General features: G+C 39.7%; 1 protein-coding gene across 1 annotated transcript in view; it reads right to left on the bottom strand.

Moving 5' to 3' along the window:
- Positions 1–3017: 3017 nt before the first annotated feature.
- Positions 3018–22288, bottom strand: part of arhgef1a (Rho guanine nucleotide exchange factor (GEF) 1a) — an 83137-nt gene continuing 63866 nt past the window's right edge. The window contains exons 13-22 of the mRNA XM_061093077.1: positions 22005–22081; positions 21693–21865; positions 20687–20754; positions 17247–17435; positions 15934–16017; positions 15636–15685; positions 11302–11352; positions 5331–5651; positions 4709–4865; positions 3018–3664 (exon numbers count right to left, since the gene is read on the bottom strand). Of these exons, the coding sequence (XP_060949060.1) occupies positions 3636–3664; positions 4709–4865; positions 5331–5651; positions 11302–11352; positions 15636–15685; positions 15934–16017; positions 17247–17435; positions 20687–20754; positions 21693–21865; positions 22005–22081 (1199 nt within the window). The 3' untranslated portion in view covers positions 3018–3635. The remainder of the gene's footprint in view (positions 3665–4708; positions 4866–5330; positions 5652–11301; positions 11353–15635; positions 15686–15933; positions 16018–17246; positions 17436–20686; positions 20755–21692; positions 21866–22004; positions 22082–22288) is intronic.

The raw sequence follows: 22288 nt of genomic DNA, 5'->3' as shown, positions 1-22288 counted from the left end.
ATTGACCTCCAAGCAAGTGGAAAGATGGCTGATCTAGCCTTGCTGGAAGATGCTGCTGCACGTGTCTTCAGGAGAGAGCACATCTTCAGGGACCGAATGAACATGTTTGAAGATAGTAAAGAATGACGTATCAGCCGTTTTCCGACTGCCAAGGCATATTTTGCTGCAGTTATGCTAGTCCCGGCAGCAGCATCTTAGTCACTCAACACAGCACTCTCACCCTATAACTCCTCAGGATCAAGTCCTGTTCATCCTTGGTTTCCTGGCTACAGGTACTTTTCAGAGGCGAATAGCAGATCGGGCTGGGATTTCACAACCTTTGCTAAGCCGTGTCATCCCGAAGGTTTTAAATGGCATCATTAGGCCAATGCCCTTTTACATTAAATTTCCTTATGATGAACAACATCAGAGTGATGTGAAGAGGAGGTTCTATGACATTGCTGGAATGCCAAATATTGTTGAAGAAATAGACTGCACCCACGTGCAAATTAAAGCTCCATCTGCAGACTCCATGCAATTTATTAACAGAAAAAACTACCATTCGGTCAATGTGCAACTCCTTTATTTTAAACAACAGCACAGTATAATGCGTTTGGAGGCAGGAGCTGCAAGGGATGGGGGACTTGTCAGTGAGTATCTTTTGTTTTATATTTCGTTAAGCGTAAATCCTCTATTCATTTATGCTACAATGTGTTATTATACTTAGCTGACCGGGGATATGGCCTTAAACCTTGCTGATGACTCCTTTTGCCAACCCTCAAACCCCTTGAGAGGTGTGCTATAATGACATACACGCCCACACACGCGCCGGGATAGAGTGCACATTTGGGCAGCTCAAGGGTTGCTGGATTAGCTTGGACACAGCTGGGGGAAAGCTCCTTTATACACCTGAGATGGTGTGCAGAATAATCTAATAAATTAAAATGCCTTATTTCAAAATGTCAACTTTATAAAGTTAATATTAATAACTATCAAATCAATTATTCACTTTTCCTTATGGTTTTATCGTAAGTTTTCTGAAGCAAATGACACAAACACACATTAACTCATGCACTTATTGATTTGCAAGGACATCCAGTAATTTTTCAAGTGTTTCATTTATGTTGTTTATTCCTGTAGCTATTTCTTTCATTGCATCCAGGGGAGCCAGCTGGTTTTGCAGAACCTCGTCGGTTAGAACGAGGGCATTCTGACAAACTCCGGGAAAGAGGACTGGGAAGTGGACTGTGTGGCTGGCACTGGCTATTGGGAGTGAGAGGTCGTCTTAGCGTCATCCTCCGCTCCTGAATCATCCTGGCCAATAAATTATATTGTTTAGCCTAATTAATTGTTTCAAGTAGCAATGCTATTTTCATTGAAATAAAAACATTTTCTGATTGTATTAAATTTGATTGAAGACACAAGAAATTGCAAATTTCATAATAACAATTATGTAGTAAGTTACCTGTTTGTGAAGGTTCTTGAGGGAAGTCATCACTTTCTCCCTCACTCCGAGAGCAGACTCCAACCAATGATGACTGACCGATTATTGCTGCCAGCCTCTCATCCTGGGCTGTCAGATCTAGTGGTCCTTGTCCTCCCCCATTTTGCTTATTTTTCTTCTTGTCTAGAATTCTTTTTTTGGCATCTACTTTAATGTCAAACCATTTTTTTTTTGTGCCACTGACCGAACCTCAAGGGAGACAGCATTCACTCTCTCAGTTCCTGCAGCCCAGGTTTCATTTTTTTTTCAACATAGTCACTCAGGTGCACACGCTACAGATATGTCAGGGGACACATGACACACAGAGCATCTCTACCCAGCTTCTCGTGGATTATGATGGTGGATCGCGTATCAGAGATCGTGATCGCAATGGAGGATCCTGTATGGCGGATTCGGTATCATGCTGGCTGATCATAATAATAATCATGTTGGCATCTGATGGTGGTGGTGGACCACGATCGAGGTGGCAGATGATGGTGGATCCTGATGGCGGCAGTGGATAATGATTGTGGACTATGGCGGCATCCGATCTACATGGTGGATCATGATCGTGGTGCTGACCATGGACTATGATTACAACAAGACTGCTTGATATACAATATTTCTACTCAAATACTTTACTTTACTGACAATAATACATCAATTAATTGACTTTCCATTATGCTACAAAGTATTTATTTTAATCTGTGCTGCAAATACCCTTATCTTTCTGATGTTCTTCTTTACACGTGGCATCTATTGCACTTCTATCCGTCCCTCTCCGTCATTTCTTGGGAAATTGAAGACAAGGTAAAGCAATCGCACACTGAATATCCTTCTCCCATTCCCTCACATGATTACTGCTTGTATGTTACTGCCACCCTGCGATCTCAGGTTTTTCAATGGGGTCACTCATCACGCCTTGCTTGTCACCCTGGAGTGAGACACACCCTTGCCCTGCTGCGCCAGCGTCTCTGGGGGCCCTCCATGGAAGAAGACACAGGGAAGTTCACACAGGCCCCCTTTGGGCTCCTCTAAACTTTACCTGTTCCTCGTCGTCCTATGTCACACATCTCCCTGGATTTCGTCACCGGTCTTGATAGTAACACATTCATCCTCACCATTGTAGATCGCTTTTGAAAGACTGCCCAATTCATCCCTTTACCCAGACTACCTTCTGTCAAAGAAACTGAGATTATGCTAAATCAGGTGTTTTGTCTGCATGGCCTGCCCAGGGACGTCGTCTCGGATGGGGGCCCCAAATGTACCTCTGGTTTTTGGTCTGAGTTCTGCAGGCTCCTGGGAGCGTCATTAAGTCTGTCTTCTGGGTTTCACCCCCAGTCCAATAGTCATTCAGAACTAATGAACAAGGAGATGGAGACTGTCTCTCGTCCCGCAACCCTTCCTCCTGGTCCAAACAACTCATCTGGGTCAAACATTATATATTATCAAATAGACACTCAATTGAGCAAATGTAGCCTAATATTGCTGACATAGCTTTAGACAACACCAAATACACAGTCAAATACACAAATAAACGGTATGTCCAGGGGCATTTATTAATTTCACACCAGGGTAAATAAGGAATATCAGTAATATTTGCTTAAACTATTGTATCTTGGAACTCTAAACAAATTCCACCCATTCAGGCTATTCTGCTCATTGACTGACCCCGCCCCGGAACTGTTTGGTGGCCCCCCCTCACCAACCTCTGGTGTAAACCACAAAAGTGTGATTCCATGTTTCATACCCAATTGTCATAAAGGAAAAAATTATTTCAATATAAAACAAGTTCCGACTTAATTCTTAGATTTTGAGAAGAAAATATTGAAAAAAAAACAATGGATGTTTAACTTGTACTATATGTAAAATAATTGAAGATTAGCAATACTTGTATACCCTATCCCTCAGACCTTGTCAAAACTTGAGATATGATTGTTACATGCATATAAGCAATATCAATCTATTTTCCACACCCTTTAGTCAAGTGATGGATTATATCATGGAAATAATCCAAAGCATACAATTTAAAAATCAAAACACTTTCTGCCACATGCCATCCACTCAAAAGCAGCTTAATAAATATTAAGACTATAAGATACACATTTTTGAAGTCAATCCGGTTACATCAAAATCCATATGACCTGATCAGCACTGTGAAATATTCAGACAATCAGATGTCCTCTGGAATATCTTGAAGATCTGAAAAACAAAATTCAAAAACAATTTAGTCCTCTTCCCCAAAAGTGACAAGACCAACACAACAGTACGATATAATAATGAAATATCATTAGTCAGAGCTTACACACATTACAGTCACTGTGAGTCAGGACTCTGTAAATGAGTTTCAGTTGTTTTATCTTCTATACTGCTCCCCTTCTGCCACGCTTTCAGATCTTAACCTATAAATAATTGTATCCAAAACTTGGATCTTGTTGAGAAAGATGCTGTCTTAGCATCCCTGGATGATTGAGTAATCATCAGATTGTTTGTGCTGCAGGAGAAACTACCAAATGTATTTGATCCTTCAAGCCAAAGTTTGAAGTTTCAAATAGAGACTGTGAACAAGATCCATGTGATCAACATAATTGAGTTGGGTACTTAGGCTTCTCAGGGGGGGATCAAATTACTTTTGAATTAGTGATTTCTGATGTCGAAAACTGATAGGCATTACACAGAGCAAAGCACTCAAAAGCCCGCACAAATCTCTTTTTTTCCCAGCTTAACTGAATGTCAAATGTATTGAATTTCAAAACTTGGATGAAGGATGAAGTAGTAGTAACTGTGAGTAGGGTTTAAATCTATGCATCCCTTATCTGAATAACATTTCTCTACTCTTCCCTTATGCTCAGCTATAATGCAGCTGCTCTAGTTTTTCTACCTTACATTCTCTGTAACTTGGTAGACTGGCACACATTTAACAACCAACAACTACAACAGTTACATGATCAGACAGCAAGGTCTGTGTAACTCATTATACCTCTATTCATGTAACAACAAGATAAGACATTAGTGGACATCATCCCTATTTTTTTGGAGTAATTCAACAGTTGGTCAGTTCTTACACATTATTACTTCACAGTTAGTTATAGGGAAATTTTAGATTTTAAATTAAAAGAATGTGCCATACCTGTTTGCCAAACCTAATTATAGCTTCCAGGGTAATTAACGACAGAGGAACCATAACCTAAAAAAATATGATACCTAAATGATGCATGTTAGTATTCGTCTTGACTATAATCAGACCTTTGGAGCTTGCAGATGCTGTCCCATCATCATCGTCTGATGTCATGTCTACCTCCAAATCACTTTCATCCTGTACACCATCAGATGGGTGGATTGGCTCCTGCCTGGCCTGTGGGGTGTCAGCTATGACACACCTTCCTGGTTGCAGAGATGCAGGCTATAATAGCAAGAAAGGGTAAAACAGCATGTAGAATCCCTGTTTGTGCCATCATGTACTGTGCTAAACCTGCTAATGAATGTAAAATGTATAATTATTTAGCAAAGTGCTTAAGGAGCAACCCATTTGAAATACCAAAATCTGTTTCCATTTTATGGTTGTACAAGGTCTCAGTGGTTCTAGATTTTGTCTGACAGAATAAGAGCCCTGATTAATTTAACATGATATCATTACAGCATTCTCTCAGTTTGGGATTGAGAATATTTAAACAAAATGATCTAGATACAAAGTGGGGTTGTGGAGTTTGACAGACAAATGTGTTTACTAAACAGGGTGTGCCTAAAGAAACAGAGATAATGAGTTGTCGTTTTGGAACTGATCAGGTACAAAATGTTGGTATAAATCAGCCTAACTATCCCTTATTAGTCCCTTAATTTTATGGAACTGCAATACAATTGCTCCTACTTGAGAAGCCTGCTCCTCCAGCTGCTTGGAGTCAGGTGCAGCCGTGTTGCAGACCCTCATGTTTCGGACTTGTCTCTCTAGCTTGGCCCGGGCCTTCTCGCTGTCCTTGAACCGGTTCTCGGCATCCCGTAACCTCAGCAGTTCTTCCTGTAGCAGGCTGTGTTGTCTCTGCAAAAGAGTTAGTTCCCCAATGGTTGATCCTACACTGGCCTCCCGATTGCCACCATCTTGCCAGAGAGGGCGCCATACTCCTGCTACAGCCGGCACAATGGTGTCCTGTAGCAGCAGCTCCAAGATGGAGTCTTGTTTGATGATAGCACCCTGCAGGACATGAGAGAGATCCATCTTCAACAATTTTAGAGGCTGAAAATTGACACAAATTAAAACAGAGTGCATTTGTTCTGTACAGTGTTCCGATCTCTTTGAGGAAATTGAGTTTTGTTAAATGCAGGGGACAGAATAAGACAGCAACATAAAGATTTTCCTGGATTTTAAAAGTAACAGAGTCTAGGAAAGGAATTGCAGACATGGATTCCCCTCTTTGCTTAATTAAAATAAAATAAATACCTATGCTCTATATGGCTGTTGAAATGAACACTATCAGGTTTGTTTCGTAAAAATGGCAAATCATGGTATTTGGCTTTTAGGAAAATTATGCATTTAGCTTTTCCTTTTGTTCAGAAAGATGATCACCTTGTCATATTGTATACTATAATGTACTACATGATATTCTTACCACTTCTGTTGAGGTATTTTCGACCATCCTCACACATTACTGTATAAGCCACTATATTATGAATTTATTGTTTATTACATTATATCTTTACACCATTAAAAAAAGAGTGCCTGTTTAGTTCCACACATATTCCCTTCTCACTCCAACCAGTACCCCAACGTCAGGTTATAGATAAAGGGCCAACCAACGGTGCATTTTAGTGTCTACGTTTGGCAATTTTCATATCTAACTCAGAGGCTCCAGACAGAGAGGCACCAACTTCAACTCTCAGGACACAATGTTATTTAGGATTGCATATTTAGACGTAACTATCCAAAAGGATGCGAACACCTACATGTAACATAGCGTGAAAGCAATTGTCGCCTTTCATGGATGATGTGGGAGATATATTGGGATGCTGTCTTAGACATCTTCAGACTTAGGGGTGACAATTGCTCATGTTACTCTGTAGACGTTGTTATATTGTTTCACATTCTGGTCTACATTCAAATATTTTGCATAGGAAATTAGCTGCTGCCTGAGTTCTCCTTCCACCCGGTTCCAAAAAATTCCATTACATACATGTTCATCTACTTCAACAGGAAGATTTTGACTCTGTTCACTGACTTCAGAGTCTATCGCCTCTCAACAAGCAGTCTTTGAGACTGAGGAAACCTCAAACAGTCAAAGACACCTTGTGTTTGGCTTCAAAAGTCAAAGAACAGTAAACACATTTTAATATGATTGGAGGATAAATGTTATTTGCTTGTGTTAATTATAAATTGTTGTCTGATGTTTTAATTTGTGCGTTGTTTGGTTGGGAATTTTATACACACATTGATGTATATGTGGTTAATGTAACAAAGTAGAGTAACTGAAAATCTAGAGCTCTATGGTAAAAGAAAAAAAAAGAGAAAGGTTCAACAGAGACTGTTTTAAAGCTGAAGTGTGTTGCCTCTAGTGGTGATGTATATATTGATACCTACAGAACACCCCTCACCTCACCCCCTCCCTCACGGATGAAATAATAATAATAATAATAACTTTATTTGTATAGCACTTATCTAAAGTGGCCTTTCTGTGTCAAAATCTCCAGTAATTATGTGTCTTTAGATTGCTTTATTTAGTCTGTTAACTGTATGTGGACGTGGAGGTGGCTCAGAGAGCACCTTCAGCTGTACCAGGGGGTAATCACGGAGCTGATGTCTGTTAGCTGATTACTCCCAAGTTTAAAAGGCAGCAGAGAGAGCTGGCCCGCGAGAGAGACTGAAAGAGAGACTGGAGAGACACAGTGAGAAACACAGCCAGAGATCTGAGGTCTCATTTATAAAACAGTGCGTAGGATTCATACTAAAAGTGTACGTACGCACAAAAGCCGGAAATGGCGTACGCTGAGGAAAATTGCGATTTATAAAACCGTGCGCATGCACACCTGAACGCAATGTTCGCTTTACAAATCACAGTCCACCTGGAGACATTCGTACGTGGATCTGCCTCCAAGTCCCGTAAAGTAAAAAAATATCACAGATCACTAGAATCTATATCAGCTGATCAGACATCGCTGAATATTATGATCAGTAGTAGTAGGCCTATTAGTAGGCTATTAATATTAGCAGCTATGTGAGCCTGCCTGCTTTCGTATTATAATAATCATTATTATCACCATCATTATATAATGATGGTGATAATCGACCAATTATTATTATATTATCATTATAATCATAATAATAATAAGCATTTTTATTGCTATCATTAGGATACTGTTATTATTATGAGCCTGCTTTGCCTTGCAAAGGTCCTCAAATCTTTGGGCTATGTTTGACAAACATATCCTCAGGTCATCCTCGAATCAGAAACTTGTCCATAGTTGTGTTTGTTTGCTGATACAGTGTGTGTGAAGTTAATAAAGTTCTAATTGCAACGTTGTGGTCTTGGGAGTGTGTTTGTATGTGTGGCTGTGAGCTACTTGCACACGAATAATAAATAAGGCTGTGCTAGGCAATGGTTCCTAACAAAACGAACAGTACACAATGTAGACAGGGACAGCACAGAATAGTAATCAAGTGCTGGTATTTTATTTGTTGCAACACGGTGGATGATTGAAGATGTAAAGGTAGGTGTTAAGGAGAAAAGGGCTAGCTGCAGTTGGAAGAAGTTAGCTAGCTAAAAGGCTAGCTCTAGGGGCTAAAAGCTTTCAAAAAAGACTGTGGAGCAAATTACTCCTTAGATTAGGCTACGAATAGGTCTACTGCAAGTGCAAAGTGGTAATACTAAGGAAGGAGTGAGTCTTTAAAAAGACTGTTTATAAAGCAATGAATATCTGAATGATAGAGGAAACAAGAGCAATAGCGTTCAAATGATAACACTCCTCTTTTGATTGGTGGATCAGGAACAAAACAGTATTTGATTTGTTTGTGTCAGTCCATCCCCTTGCATTTCGCCACTGAGGGAGTTTCACTACTAGGTCTTTTTTTTTTTTCTTTGTTTGTGACATCGTGCCCCCCCCTGGAGAGTGCCCCCCACTTTGAGAACCACTGATTTAGAGCATCGGACCGATTACCTAACATCAGTGGATCCTCACCTCCTCTGGGATATTATTTGGACAGTTTCTTCATTTCTTGTAAGTGATCCCCAGGTCGCTCTGTGCGCCTGATGGCACAGACACGTTCACTGCAGCGATTTGATGATACACGCACAGTGTTAGAAGATATTATTAAAACCTATTAATGACTCGGCTCCGTAACACTAATATAATTTTTAATTAAAAGGTTTGTGTGGAACAGAAATGTTGCGCGAGCAAAACTAAGCTGTTGGTTTTAATGTAAATGATGAATTGGGTCAATAATTTGCTTCAGATCACCACCTCACGTCTGTGTCGCCACTTTCCCGTCTCCAAAATGTTTGTACGCATGAGTCAGAGTTTGCGTGTCGAGTTTGTTTTTATAAATCCCAACGTTTGCGTGAGAAGTGGCGTACGCATGTTTCAGGCCCCGTTTTGTACGTACGCAACAGTTATAAATGAGACCCCTGAACTGAGTTGCCCAACAGAAACATTATGTTGCCGGGCAGATTTATGTATTTTATTAATAGAATGTATGTAACTTGATTTTGTGTTTTGGTTTAATAAAAGATGTTTGTTTAGCAGTATGTCTCTGTCGTCTGGCTGTTATTGGGAGATTTGGTTCCCCTGTGGCAAGGGACTTTAACACAGGGGCACCCAAATCTGGACCCAACACAGCCTGGGAAACGACAGATTTGGAGCAGCTCCAGTCAATCTCATCTCAAAGTAAATTGTAAATGATAAGATACATGGAGACTTGTGGATTTGAATTAAATGTTTACATGCACTAATAGCAATATGAACAGTTCAAATACAATTAAAAGGCAGGAGAGACTCAATACGGGAGAGACCATAGATAGGAGAGACTCCAGAGAGGAGAGACCTCAGAAGCCTGTACTATGAAGCAGGATCGGGGTATCGGGGTAACTTCAAGTTTACTTCAGGGTTTTCAGTCCAACAAAGCTCGTTGACTTTGTGTCAGGGTAAATCACCATGGTAATTTATGCTGAACGACTAACCTGCTGTTGAGCAGTTGAGCTGGAGATAAGAGATCCAATAATATAAAAGCACTGACCAATCAATTCCTTTGAGGATTCCATGCAGCTGGTGTGGATTTTTAGAGGGTCTCTGAGGAAAACACGGGTTTTCAGAGGCGTTATTATGTCGTGGTCACGTTATATATATATTTTTTTTCCCCAAATGTCACCAGGTGGCTGCACAATTTACACATTCACAAAATCTGAATTTTTTTCACCAGCTGTAACAGTGTTTCTTTTATGCTGGACAATGTGTTTGTTCTTCTCATATTTTTATAATCTAACACTTTGATTCTCGTTTGGGGAAATAATGTCAGTTCACTAGTGCATGTTTGGACAACAGGCTATATTTTATAAACACTTTTAATAAACACACATCACTAGTTATCAGGACCTGATCAGAATATGAAGTCACTTAGTGTTTGTTCAATTCTCTCCAGAGTTTATGAGGCTGCATTTAAACATCATGAAAATTACTCATCAACATTGTGTGCTCAGTATAACACGAGACATGACGCTCACATTCAGGACTCAGTGTTAAAAGGAGCTGAGCAACACGCAGACATCATCCGACATCATCAATTCACAACTACACACATAACTGTTTGTTGTCACTTAAACCATCCCAATAGAAAATTAATTATGAATGTGAACTAGTTCATTTTCATCTTCATGAACTAAACTTGGAACTCGTTCTTTTGAAGTGTGAACTGTCCTTCTGCAGATGGAATCAGATACATATTTCATATTCACATTTAAATCTGTAAAGGTTTGGTTGCTTGTTTGATTTAAAAAAGAAAAGAAAAAAGTTTTACTCAACGATCCTATTTTTGCAAAAAAAAAAGAGCAAAGGCTAAGATTCCCCAATTGTTTAGGGTAAAGGTTATCTTTGAGTCTGATAAAAAAGGTTCTAAATAACATTATCCTTTTTTTGCTCAGAAGCATAGCAAAGAGACGGCAAAATTGAATTATGGTGTGGTATGTTTTAGTCTTGTTTTTTTTAATTTTTAATCTTAACTATAAATCAACAATTTACATAGAAAATGGGGATTTTTCTGGCATTTAGAAATGGTGATAAATCGTGATTAATTACAGCTACCCTGTGATTAATCTGATTAAAAATAGTAATAGTTTGCTAGCCCTAATATTAAATACCAAACATCAAATAAGTCTGATTATCACATTTTTAACAGAAGAGGCATCTGGTTGTGTTCAAGATAATAATGAGCAAGATAAATATGCGCCACTTTAGAATTTTTTGACCTTTTCAAAAAGCTGTTAAAAAGCCTTTTTAAAAAGCTGTTAAACCCTTTGCATAAATCATTTTAGCACATAAGGACATTTAATTAGTCCCAGATATATTTTAAAGCTTCAAAGAAATGATTACCTGCCAATATAGCAGATAAGTAAACTTTGAAAGTAGAGTCAGTTTGATGTTAGTTGCCTCTGTATTCCCATAGGATCCCATTCATTTTAAAAATCTAAAAATGAATTAAATATATAATTAATGACAGCCATAGCTCTATTTGTTTAACACTTCTTATGTCTGTCTTATTAGCATATTGTCAATCATGTGTGAAGCACTAAACTGCATGAAAGGTGCTATATAAAAATAAAGTTTGATAGATTGAATGAATGAAGTGGGTGAAACCTACTCACCTGGAGTGCATGGAGGTAGACACTGAGATTCACCAGCCTTTGACAGATCTCCTGTTAAACACAGAAAGCATAGTATTCCTGAACTGTCTGTGCCACTCAAACACACACAGACACACTAGGGCATGGAAAGGGAAAAGGAGGACACTAATTTACTATTAAATTACAAAATGGATTTGGTAAATGGATTTGTATTTATAAAGCGCTTTTCTAGTCTGATGAAGACCACTCAAAGCACTTTACAGTACAGTTTCACATTCACCCATACATTCATACAGTGCATCTACTTGCAGCACTTTGTTATTCTATGGGGGGCTTTTTGGCTTTTTGAGGGTTCAGCATCTTGCCCAAGGACACTTCGGCATGCAGGTGGTTCAGACTGGGGATCGAACCGCCGACCTTCAGGTTGGAGGACGACCACTCTACCCCTCAGCCACAGCCGCCCCATGAATATGTTTGTGAATCAGAATCATTGTAAATGGAGAGGCGTGTGTCCGCTCTCTGTAATTAGCATACTGACACGCCTCTACTTCTCCATATAAGGACATCTGTTTTTCATAAAGTGAGCGGCATGGTTAACAGTTGAAGTTATAAGAGACAGCCCCAAAAGGTAAAAAAACACAGCAGCACAAATTGAAGGCATCGGAGGCTGCAGACACAAAATACACACTTTTCCGTAGCGTGTCCTCAAGAGTGAGGATGTTTTTTTAAAAAGTCTGCTCCTATAACTGATGCGCTGAATTCTGTGTGCTGCACAAAGCTAAGCACTAGAGCTGTGGACATGTCTCCATTCTTAGATGCATAGCAGCATGGAAATAAACACCATGACTGACATTTACTTTGTGTTTGTTTGATTTTCTAGAGTTTATGAGACATGTTTAAACCTGCTACACAACTGGAGACGTAATGTGACGCGCACAGTCAGACATCTGTTTTAGGAAAATACACATTTGATGTACCAATTCAAACCTTAAATGTTATCATGACATTAAAATAACTGTATTGTAAGCCTGTCATACTGCAACAGATGCCTTCTAAAAGTGAGAAATTATGGAATACTTGCATACCAGCTCACCCCGGGACATTTCAAAGCATTCCATGAGGCTCAGAATATTGGTACACTTTATATTAGGGGCAACTAGGTTCACCAAAGTGCTATGGTGAAAAAGTCAGGTCTGTTGAGCTTAATTATAAAAAATGGTGCTCTGTACTGTGTCCACTTTAAGCAGATACTTTTACTGCTAAAATTAAGTTGTGTTTTTTTTAATTAGCAAAACAAAAGAAAGTGCAACATCTGTCAACAAAACAAAAAAGTGCAAATGTTTCTTATGTAACAAAAATTGACCCCATACAACCACACAAGCAATGTATCAGGACATTGTATATATATGGTTTGATTCTCCTTTATTACCAGTCAGATGTAACAAAGCTGGTAAGAGGATGCTGAACATCTAAAGACTGAAAATAATATACACTTTAAGAAAAACTGGTTCTTCACAAGTGCTTTGGAGAGCCTTTGAGTGCTCTGGGAAACCTTTTCTTGCTAAAGAACCTTTTTTTGTTCATGGTTCTTTCGGGAACTGAATTCAAAAGAAGAGTTCTTCAAAAACCCACCTAACTCTTCTTTTGATTCTTTCATGTTTAATCGGATGAAGAATGTAACGTCGCCATTTTGTCTTTTCCCGCCCTCAGGCCTTTAGCTGGAGATCTACAGTCACAGTATGTCAGGTTTAGTGGAAGCAGTAGAGGTTTTAACACAAGGGACGTCAGCCAGGAACCTTCGGCATGGGACAGGGACTGGAGCAGACGCAGCGAGGACCTCCGACGCCGGAACAGGAGTGGTGTCTGCCGGGGCCCTCCGACGCGGGACAGGAACTGACTGCGACCCAGTCGGGGCTGGAGCCCAGTCGGGGTTGGTGCCTCTGAGCAGGCTGCTGAAGAGAGAGGCTCCCGCTGTGGATGCCCCCTCTCCAACGTCCACCACCATGCTGCAGGGTCCTCCCAGAGCCCAACAGCCCCCCAGGTACCGGTCAGCGGATGGGGCTGGAGGCTGGTGCCTGTGAGAAGGCTGTAGAGGTTCCCTTAGTCTGGCCCGCACCACCACAACGTGCGGGAGGAAATGGCGGTCCTTGAACCAATCCTCAAGAACCGAGATTTCTCGCAGAGTCTGTGCCTGATAAGGGGTGCCCGCAGAATACAGCTGGTCAACCAAGAAATCATAAAACAAAACCTGTTCGAACAGAAAGTCCATCTCTGCTGGGTCCATAACTCAGACTCTTTTTATATTAAATACTCTTTTTGTTAAAACCTCTGCTCCTGGGTCCTACTGCTTCCACTAAATCTGACACGGTAAAAGCATTTATCTGTGGTGAGTCTTAGTTAACTGTGATAACATTTCACACAGAAACACACTTTTACATCATTGTAATGTTTTTCGTCACCCACCGTTGATTAAAGAGGGAACTATGCATTAGCTTGCTAGTTAGCATTAGCTAAGTTAGCTGCACTGCATGAAAAGAAGAATTTGTGTCAGTTAGTGTCGCTGCAAATTTTGGCGGAATTTCAGGTTAAGGGCTGTTAACAGGAATCTGCTAGGATCTTTTTGGCAGTGGGGCAGGCCGACTAGCTTCAACTTTTTAACAACCTGTCTCATTTTCATACAATGCAGTGTGTCAGACTTTTTTTATTACTGCATTTTAATAATTCAGTATATCCGACACCAACACGTGTTCTGAGTGACCGTATGAACCAATTCCCTCCTTCAGAGCAGGCCATCACTGTGAAGATGGATAGCGTTTAGATGACTTTTGATAATGGCAGTCTGGACATCTCCTTTGCCCTGGCCACTGCCTTTTTATTATATCACATGGTCCATGTTGAGTATCCCAAAAACCTGAGCAGGACTGTGGCCTTTCTGAATGCCCTTTGGTGTCCTGGGTGGTTACTTAGATGTACAACCATATATGTTTAACTTAATGTTGCTTTTACATATGTTGTAATGGAAAAGCTTAAACTCATTGTGATCACAAACACAATGCGGAAAAATGCAAGGTCTTTATTTTCATTGTGGGGTCGAACTACTTATTCAAATATTACTCTTAAAAAAGCAACACTGGACTGCTTTAATAATTTCATTTGTTGTTCAAATCTCTGTTGTTGTAATTCTAATAGAGATGAGCCGGATACTCGGCTGAAACGAGTATCCGGTACGGATAAAGCACTTTTGCAGAGTACGATTATTATACGAGTAATCGGAGTCATTATCTGTGCTCGGACTGAATGAAAATCCTCACACAGCGTCACAGCGCTCCTCCCGTCACACACGGCTCTGCTCACTCACTCACAGAACAGCTCTCTGTCTCTCAGTCACTCAGGTTCACTGCGCATCGGGACTGTTCCATAGGCTCAGTCAAGGAAGCAGAAAAGATTCGTTCATTTCCCTACTGGGTCTTCGGGTACGAGTCTTTGGAAAATTTTTCACGAGACCTGCATTGGCTCAGTAGAGGAGCGCTGCAGATGCGAGGGACGTTCACTGTCTCCCGGAGAAATGAACACTCCGTGTTTCCAGCACAGAAAGACGCGAACCACATCCGTCCACAAGTCACAATGACTGGCCCCGTTATTTTCACTTTACATTAACACCTACTTTACAGTAAAGTAAACCTCTATTAAATACAGTACAACATGACAGTTTGTATGGTTTGAAATTGTCATTTATTATCACACTGGCATTTAATTATCACGGCAAACAATTACACTGCACTAAACTTTAAGTGTTAATGTAAAGTGAAAATAACAAAACCAGTCTGTATGACTTACGAACGAATACAATTCACGTCTTTCCACACCAAAAACACAGAGTGCTCATCTCTCCGGGAGACAGCGAACGTCCCTCGCATCTCACTCACACACACACACACACACACCTGGTGTGGAAATATTATTAAATATAATTTAAAAAAAATAAAAATAAAAAAATCATAAAAAAATTTCAAAGTTAAAAATAAAGTTATGTTGAACCAGCCCACTTCCGGGTTAAATCACACCCACTTCCGGGTTAGGCCCTGCCCACTCCGAGTACGGATACGGATAATTCATATGGTTAACAGATACAGATAATGCTGTACTCGCTCATCCCTAAATTCTAAGGAAAAAACTTGATGAGTTTTCCTAGGGAACAAGAATTTGGTTTAAGCAGGTAGATTTCAAAATAACTGGTTTTAGTTTTCCAAAAAATACAAATGTAGATTTTCAACAAACTTTTCCAAAAACTCTTGCTGAGTTCAATCTATCTTCCTGATTATGGATGTATGGATGTATCTTGCCCATCAGCTCACCTTTGCTGCACAGAAATCATGGGCTCCATTGATCATCAGATCCTGATTACCTGAGCAGAGACAGACATAGCAGCCATTCAGTTGTCAACTAATTAAATTCATATATGTGACTATTCAAGCTAATGAAACAGAGAAGATGCTGATTTACGTCATTAAACTTGAATATTACTAGCATGGAACATAGCACAACAATATGTGAATTAAAGGTTGAAATGTCTAAATTTACGTATTGGATGTTGAGGGAACATATGGTCATATCTTATCTCCAGTGTTGTATGAGAAAATATGTGGCACTCACTGGCTTCTACCACGTTGCGGTTGTGATGGCATAGAAGAGGGATGTCCACACTGGAGCCCAGAAGGACTTCACTCAACTTGTCCACTGTTGAAAAACACACCCAGACACACAAACAACAAACAGTTATTTAGATGGTATCTCTCTCACACACCACTAATTGCCTTCTAAATCAACCGTGACAGAAAAAACATCAGTCCTGACTTGTAAACATTATCTGATCTAAATCTTTTTAGCTTAATGTAAGATCCTGGACAAAGAATACATGTAAAGTCTTAAAGTCAGTAGGATTCATCCAGTGTTGATCATTAATATCTGAAGATTAGTTCAAAGCAATCCAAATAGCAGTTGATGAAATATTTCATTCTACAATACAATGGTAGACTCACATAGAGGTTACCTTTTGTGCTTATGATTTTATATTTATGTGTAATGTCATTAGGGACACCTTGCCTATCTAGGAGGTTGTAATATAATACTGGCGCCTGCCACTGTTTGTATCATTACAATTACTGACTCATCCATCCATTTTGCATATTGTCAGGTTGCTTGTCATAGGGCTGTGATTGCCTGTTTCACATCAAACCTGTTTGGCTTAAATGATCTTAGGTCCATTAATTAGCCAGGTTAGTATAAAACATAACTGAGACTGCTTGGAAATAGTTGTGGTTTCAACACCTTTAACAGACAATACCCTAGCATTTCAGAGCAGAGAACACTTGTTTAAAATAAAATTTGGCTGGGTCTTGTGACAACTGAGAAATTGTTTCAGGCAAAGTAATGTTCTTGTTCTAAAACATTTTCACATTTCAAATGGTGAAAATTAGGAAGACAGCAACTGCAGTTTGGTTGACAACCTTCTGTTCAGTCTGTGTATGTTTGGCTGGTGTGGCTGTATGGTTCCTGTTGCCTTCTTTTCATTTTCACATGCAAGCTGCATTCTCCAATTGAAACTATAACCCTAAAGCAGTATATTAACACCAGTTCATCTAACTCGATTTACCAGATAGTCAGAAACCCTAAGCAGCATGCAAGTTGTAACTACTTCTCTGTTCTATGGTTGCACATAAAAAGCTAATCATTTGACTACATGAATTTATTCCAAGTGTTGTGGAGCTTAAATTTCAAAATACATACTTTTTGAAAATGCCATGACAGAATAAAAACTGTCAGCAATGACTTGAAGCATGTTAAACTTTGATACAGGTCTTTTTGGAAAGTGTTGCAGTTATCAAGTTTGTCTTTAATGTGAACACCTTCCTTGCAAACAAACAGAAAACCATAATTTGTTGTTGATCAGAAACTTGTTGTGTTACCTTCAGCTGTGGCTTCCAGTAGGAGTTTTTCTGCACGAGGAGCTTGGGGTGTGTCTGCCCTGAATAGGTAACGTGTGATGGGAGGCTGTAGGCCCTCCTGACCACTTGACACCTCTGCCAGCTCACAGAATACTGTAACCCTCTCTTGCAGGAGCTCAAGCATTTCCTGGTCCTTGTGATGAAGGTCAGCTGTAGTTAGGTCAGAATTAATTAATCATAAATCTAATGCAAATCTACAAAACATGACAACAATTCCTGCCTAATCTTACCCAGTCTCACATGTGAGGAACACTCAACGCCTACATACTGCATTGTGACATGATGCACACCCATGAGCATGTAGTACACAGCCCTATTACACACATAAGCAATAATGCACTCCAAGGTCTAATGTTTTTTAACACAATGTGCATTATCACACTCATACCATGACTGCTACCTAAAGGAAATAGAGGCTGTTTTGAAATTGTTTGTTGTGTTGGGTTACTCATGGTATGTAAGTTACATCACTGAACTACCTTGAATTGTACCCCGAAATCTAAACGTCTAATTTAACTAAGTTGATCGAAAAATGCAAGTGGAGACGGGGTTATCCATTGTTCTCATGGTTGCGTCAGCTGTTATTCCAGTTTAACCGGTGATAATGTTAATTGGTGATCTTTGTTTACATTTGCCGTTCGCTATGCTCCAGATTTTGTAAGTCACAGATTTGTCATTCTAATGAAGCCTTCCTGTTTGCCTGTGAAGTGTAGAGACATGTTAAAAACCCAGCCAGAGAATCAATCACTATTGAATCTAAAATGGCTGTGTCAGTATCACCCAAAGACAATTATTATGCCTGAAAGGATGTCGCTCAGTGAGAAAAAAGTTAAATCGGACAGGCTCCTGATCTATTGAGGTTACTTCCTTCACACTACAATTCTTATTAACTACATTTGTTTTCAGGAAAATTAAGAGTACCTTCATAATACACATTCACACTTAATACATTTGGATACCTGTTTGTCTGTGTGCTTACAACATGTTTGTCAAAAAGTTATAACTAACAGCTATAGCCAGCACACCAAAAAGGGTGTAGTTGTTGCCTTCTGAACTTATCCAAATGTATCAATTGTTTGCTTTGACGAGAGATGTATAAAGTTTTGCTGGTTTGGTGTAAGGCAGGCACTCATTTAAATGCAAAGACATATCATGAAATTGTGCTCTAAATCCAAAACTCTAAACACATATATGTGACTGCACACTCATCTTCACAAGTGGCAAACTTCAATGTCAAAACCATGTACACATATATCTAAAGAAAACTTTGACTTCAAACTAAAGACATCAAATGCACTACAAAATAGCCCTAACAGATTGAATAAATCAATTCAATTTCGAATTATGTAATTCCTCAATGTACTGCAGGAACATAAAACGAAGTAATTCTACTGTAAAAAATATACAACTGATGAAATGGGCGGAATATAGAGGGTCAAAGCATATCATCTGCAGAAAATCTCAACACTATTTCACATGAACGCACATGTAGCCAGGTAGGTAAACCAAGAGTTAAGTGAGACAGTTAATCGTGTTTTGTCCACTTGCATGTGCTTTCTTAAGTTGCTGTACGTTGAGCTCTAAGGGCCACTGTAAAATATAGCTGAAGGCTCCACTCATAATATCAGTACACACTTCTAATCCCTTTGCCTGAGCTAGGACTAGGATAGCCACAAGTAACCCCGCCTTTAGCATCTGCTAGCGCTTTCATAATGCGGGAGAGGCATGAGGGAGCCATTTCAAGTCTACCTTCCTCTTCCTAATCGGACAGGTTACAAAGTTAGAGACACGTGATGGCGCCACTGTTCAGATGGGTCTGTGTAGTCATATCTCTTAGCAGCTAGGGTAGCTGGTTGCAACTCTAGCTTTGCCGATAAAAAAGCTGGTGGGAAACCCAGCAAGGTTATCAATAGTCAGAAAGGAGACAAACCTGAGTTGGTGCACGGCGTACCTCCATATCCTTCCCATACTGAGAGGTAGGAGAATGAGGTTGCCATGAGGTTTTAAGAGTGAAATAGCCAGGACCCTGGCTTCCCTGCCCATGACCTCTTCAAAATGATGTAGGCTTTTGTGGCTGAACATTTTCTCTGAGGGGGATCAATTGGTAAGACAAGCATTTGCAAGATATGACTGACTTGACTGCAGTGTATTAGGCCCTGTTCAGACATCTGTCTCTGGTAAGCCGATCATGAGTGGAGAGCTTTGAGTTCATCACTTCACATTTGGCATTTGGCTGTGTCCATGTGTCTCATGTCTCATGTGACAACTTGAGATTATATCTAACATTCTTCCTCTATATGGCTAAATGGTAAATGGCTTTGTATTTATATAGCGCTTTTCTAGTCTTGATGACCACTCAAAGCGCTTTACAGTACAGTTCTACATTCACCTATTCACACACACACATTCACACAGTGCATCTAATCGCAGCACTTTGTTATTCTATGGGGGGCCGTTGAGGGTTCAGCATTTTGCCCAAGGACACTTCGGCATGCAGATGGGTCAGACTGGGGATCGAACTGCTGACCTTCAGGTTGGAGGACGACCACTCTACCCCTCAGCTGCCCATATCTCAGCGAATAGAGGGCTACCTGGTTGATCCTGCCAGTAGCATATGCTTGTCTCAAAGATTAAGCCATGCAAGTCTAAGTACACACGGCCAGTAAAGTGAAACTGCGAATGGCTCATTAAATCAGTTATGGTTCCTTTGATCGCTCTCACGTTCATACCAGCGGGGATATACCCCTGGCAGGTACTACCAAGCCAGGCAGTTTTCAGGTTAGAGGCCAGTCTAAAAGCAGCATTGCCATCACCCATTGGCAGTAGGATGATTGGATGAAGATTGGGCCGATGTATTTGTCATACATATGAATGGTGTTTCTGCCTATGCAAATTAGGACATATTCAATAAGTGTGGAGCTCATGTGCATATTAAAATTCATTTCAAAAGAAACTTGTAATAAAGTTACTTTTCATGTATACTTTTGCCATGAAAAGTTTTATTGTGGTAGGAGTAAAGGAAAAAATTAAGCCTATTTGGGTGTATTTTGGGCATATTCAATTAGTGTATAGCTCATTTGCATATTAAAATTAATTTTCAATAGAAACTTGTAATACAACAAATGTTATTTTTCATGGGTACTTTCATCGTGTAAAGTTTCATTTTGATAGGAGTAAAGGAAAAAAATAGCCCCATTGGGGTGTATTGTTGCCTGGCCTTATTGGCACACATTGATGAGAATTTAACATATTTCCTCAACTAGGATTTCTTAGGACTTTTAGTATGTTGTTCTGGACACCTCATAGAAATGATCTATGCTGAAAAAAATTATTTTACAATTAGTTTGATTTTTGGCTCCAAAATAGGTTACTTTGCCTGGACTATAATTGTGTCTCCTGACCTTTGAGTCTCCTCAGATGGGCCTTGTGCTCAGTCTCTATTAGGGGGAACTCCTCTCTTGATGGGCACCTAAACACACAAAAGCAAAGACCAAACAAATCCTGTTATCAGTGAGGAGATTGACAGAGCTTTGTATTGGTAAATGCTATTTTTGGTGTAAAACATTTACTGATACATATTAGACACTGAAACAAGAGGAAGAGATACAGCAATAATGATCTGCTGGAAGAGGCTGTTTTGTTTGCATTGCATATGCTTGTGTTAATACAGCCATTCATTCAGCCAAGAGCAGCTTGTCTGCTGTGGCCTGACAGAGCCTTTCTTCTATGAGTGACAGCCACGCCTCTGTTCAAACAGACAAATACATACATACATACATACATACATACATACATACATACATACGTAGCTCTCTGTCACAGAGAGGCACATTCAGCAGGTTATACAATTTAATTCAACTGGTGTTCCACCTAGGCCATAATTGAACTTTATGATATTTACAAAGTCATTCTGACCAGTTAAACTTGATTTGTAGTATCTTGAATTTATGCAAATTAAAGGTATCTTGAACTCCAATTCTAATTAGTCCGACTGGAATCATAGTGTCAGGGTTATGTTAAAGCAGGTGGACCCAAGGACTTCTAAGGTGTTTACTCAGCTATGCCCGAACATCAATATTTCCAATAATGACAGCCTCCAAATTTTCACTTCAAGCTGGAAGATTATTTTTTGTTAAAACATTTGATGTGAATAAAATGTTAAAATATTCACTCAAATTCTACTTAGTTTTGGGGAACTTAAGCATTGGTTACATTCAGCTTTTGTTAGGAACATTTGTCTCGCCTCAAAAGAAACTTTAACCGATACATCAAAATATGCAAATATAAATGATATTCCACAATTACTATTCTGATCACAATTTCTAGTGTTTAAATAAACAATTTTTATCAAGTCTAACTGTATGACTGTCGATGACATGGACACACTGTGTTGGTGCACTTGCTCACTTGCTGACTGTGTGCTCAATGTGGCGTATCCAGACATTTCTGTTTTCCTTAGAGGCAGCATGAATCTCGTACATCTCAGGAGGAGAGGAGTCGCTGATGAGGAACATGCCTCGCTCCTGATTGGCTATATCTCTCACTATAAGGTTCTGGAGGGACAGTACTGGAGATTTGTCCTAGGACACACAGTAAACAAATAGACAGAGGAAAGGTGAAAGAACAGCATTATGAACCGCCATTCTTTAAATCACCTGCACAACAAATGACCATCAGAGAAATCACTTTTAATTTGGACATGTGATTACTTTTTCTTACCAAACTTGGAAAGATGTACCTCTGGTCTTTCTCTTGCAGAAACACCAGGATGTCTGTCATCAGTAAGACGTGTATATCTAAAGGCACGCACGCACACACACACGCAATGTTACCACACATTTAATTGTATATGTGAAACCTAGTCACAAACTACCCTTAAACAAAGTCTGAAAAAGCTTTTCTGGAGGTTTAGGTTGGCCCAATTATTTGCATTGTTGTCAAACAGGAAAGACGTCTTGAACAAGTGAAAAATGTTTATAACCATGTAAAGGAACCCAGAACAC

Source organism: Limanda limanda, chromosome 19 (assembly GCF_963576545.1).
Source record: "Limanda limanda chromosome 19, fLimLim1.1, whole genome shotgun sequence".
Classification (NCBI taxonomy): domain Eukaryota; kingdom Metazoa; phylum Chordata; class Actinopteri; order Pleuronectiformes; family Pleuronectidae; genus Limanda; species Limanda limanda.
Note: the sequence above shows the minus strand (reverse complement) of the source record. Positions and strands in the feature narration are given on the sequence as shown.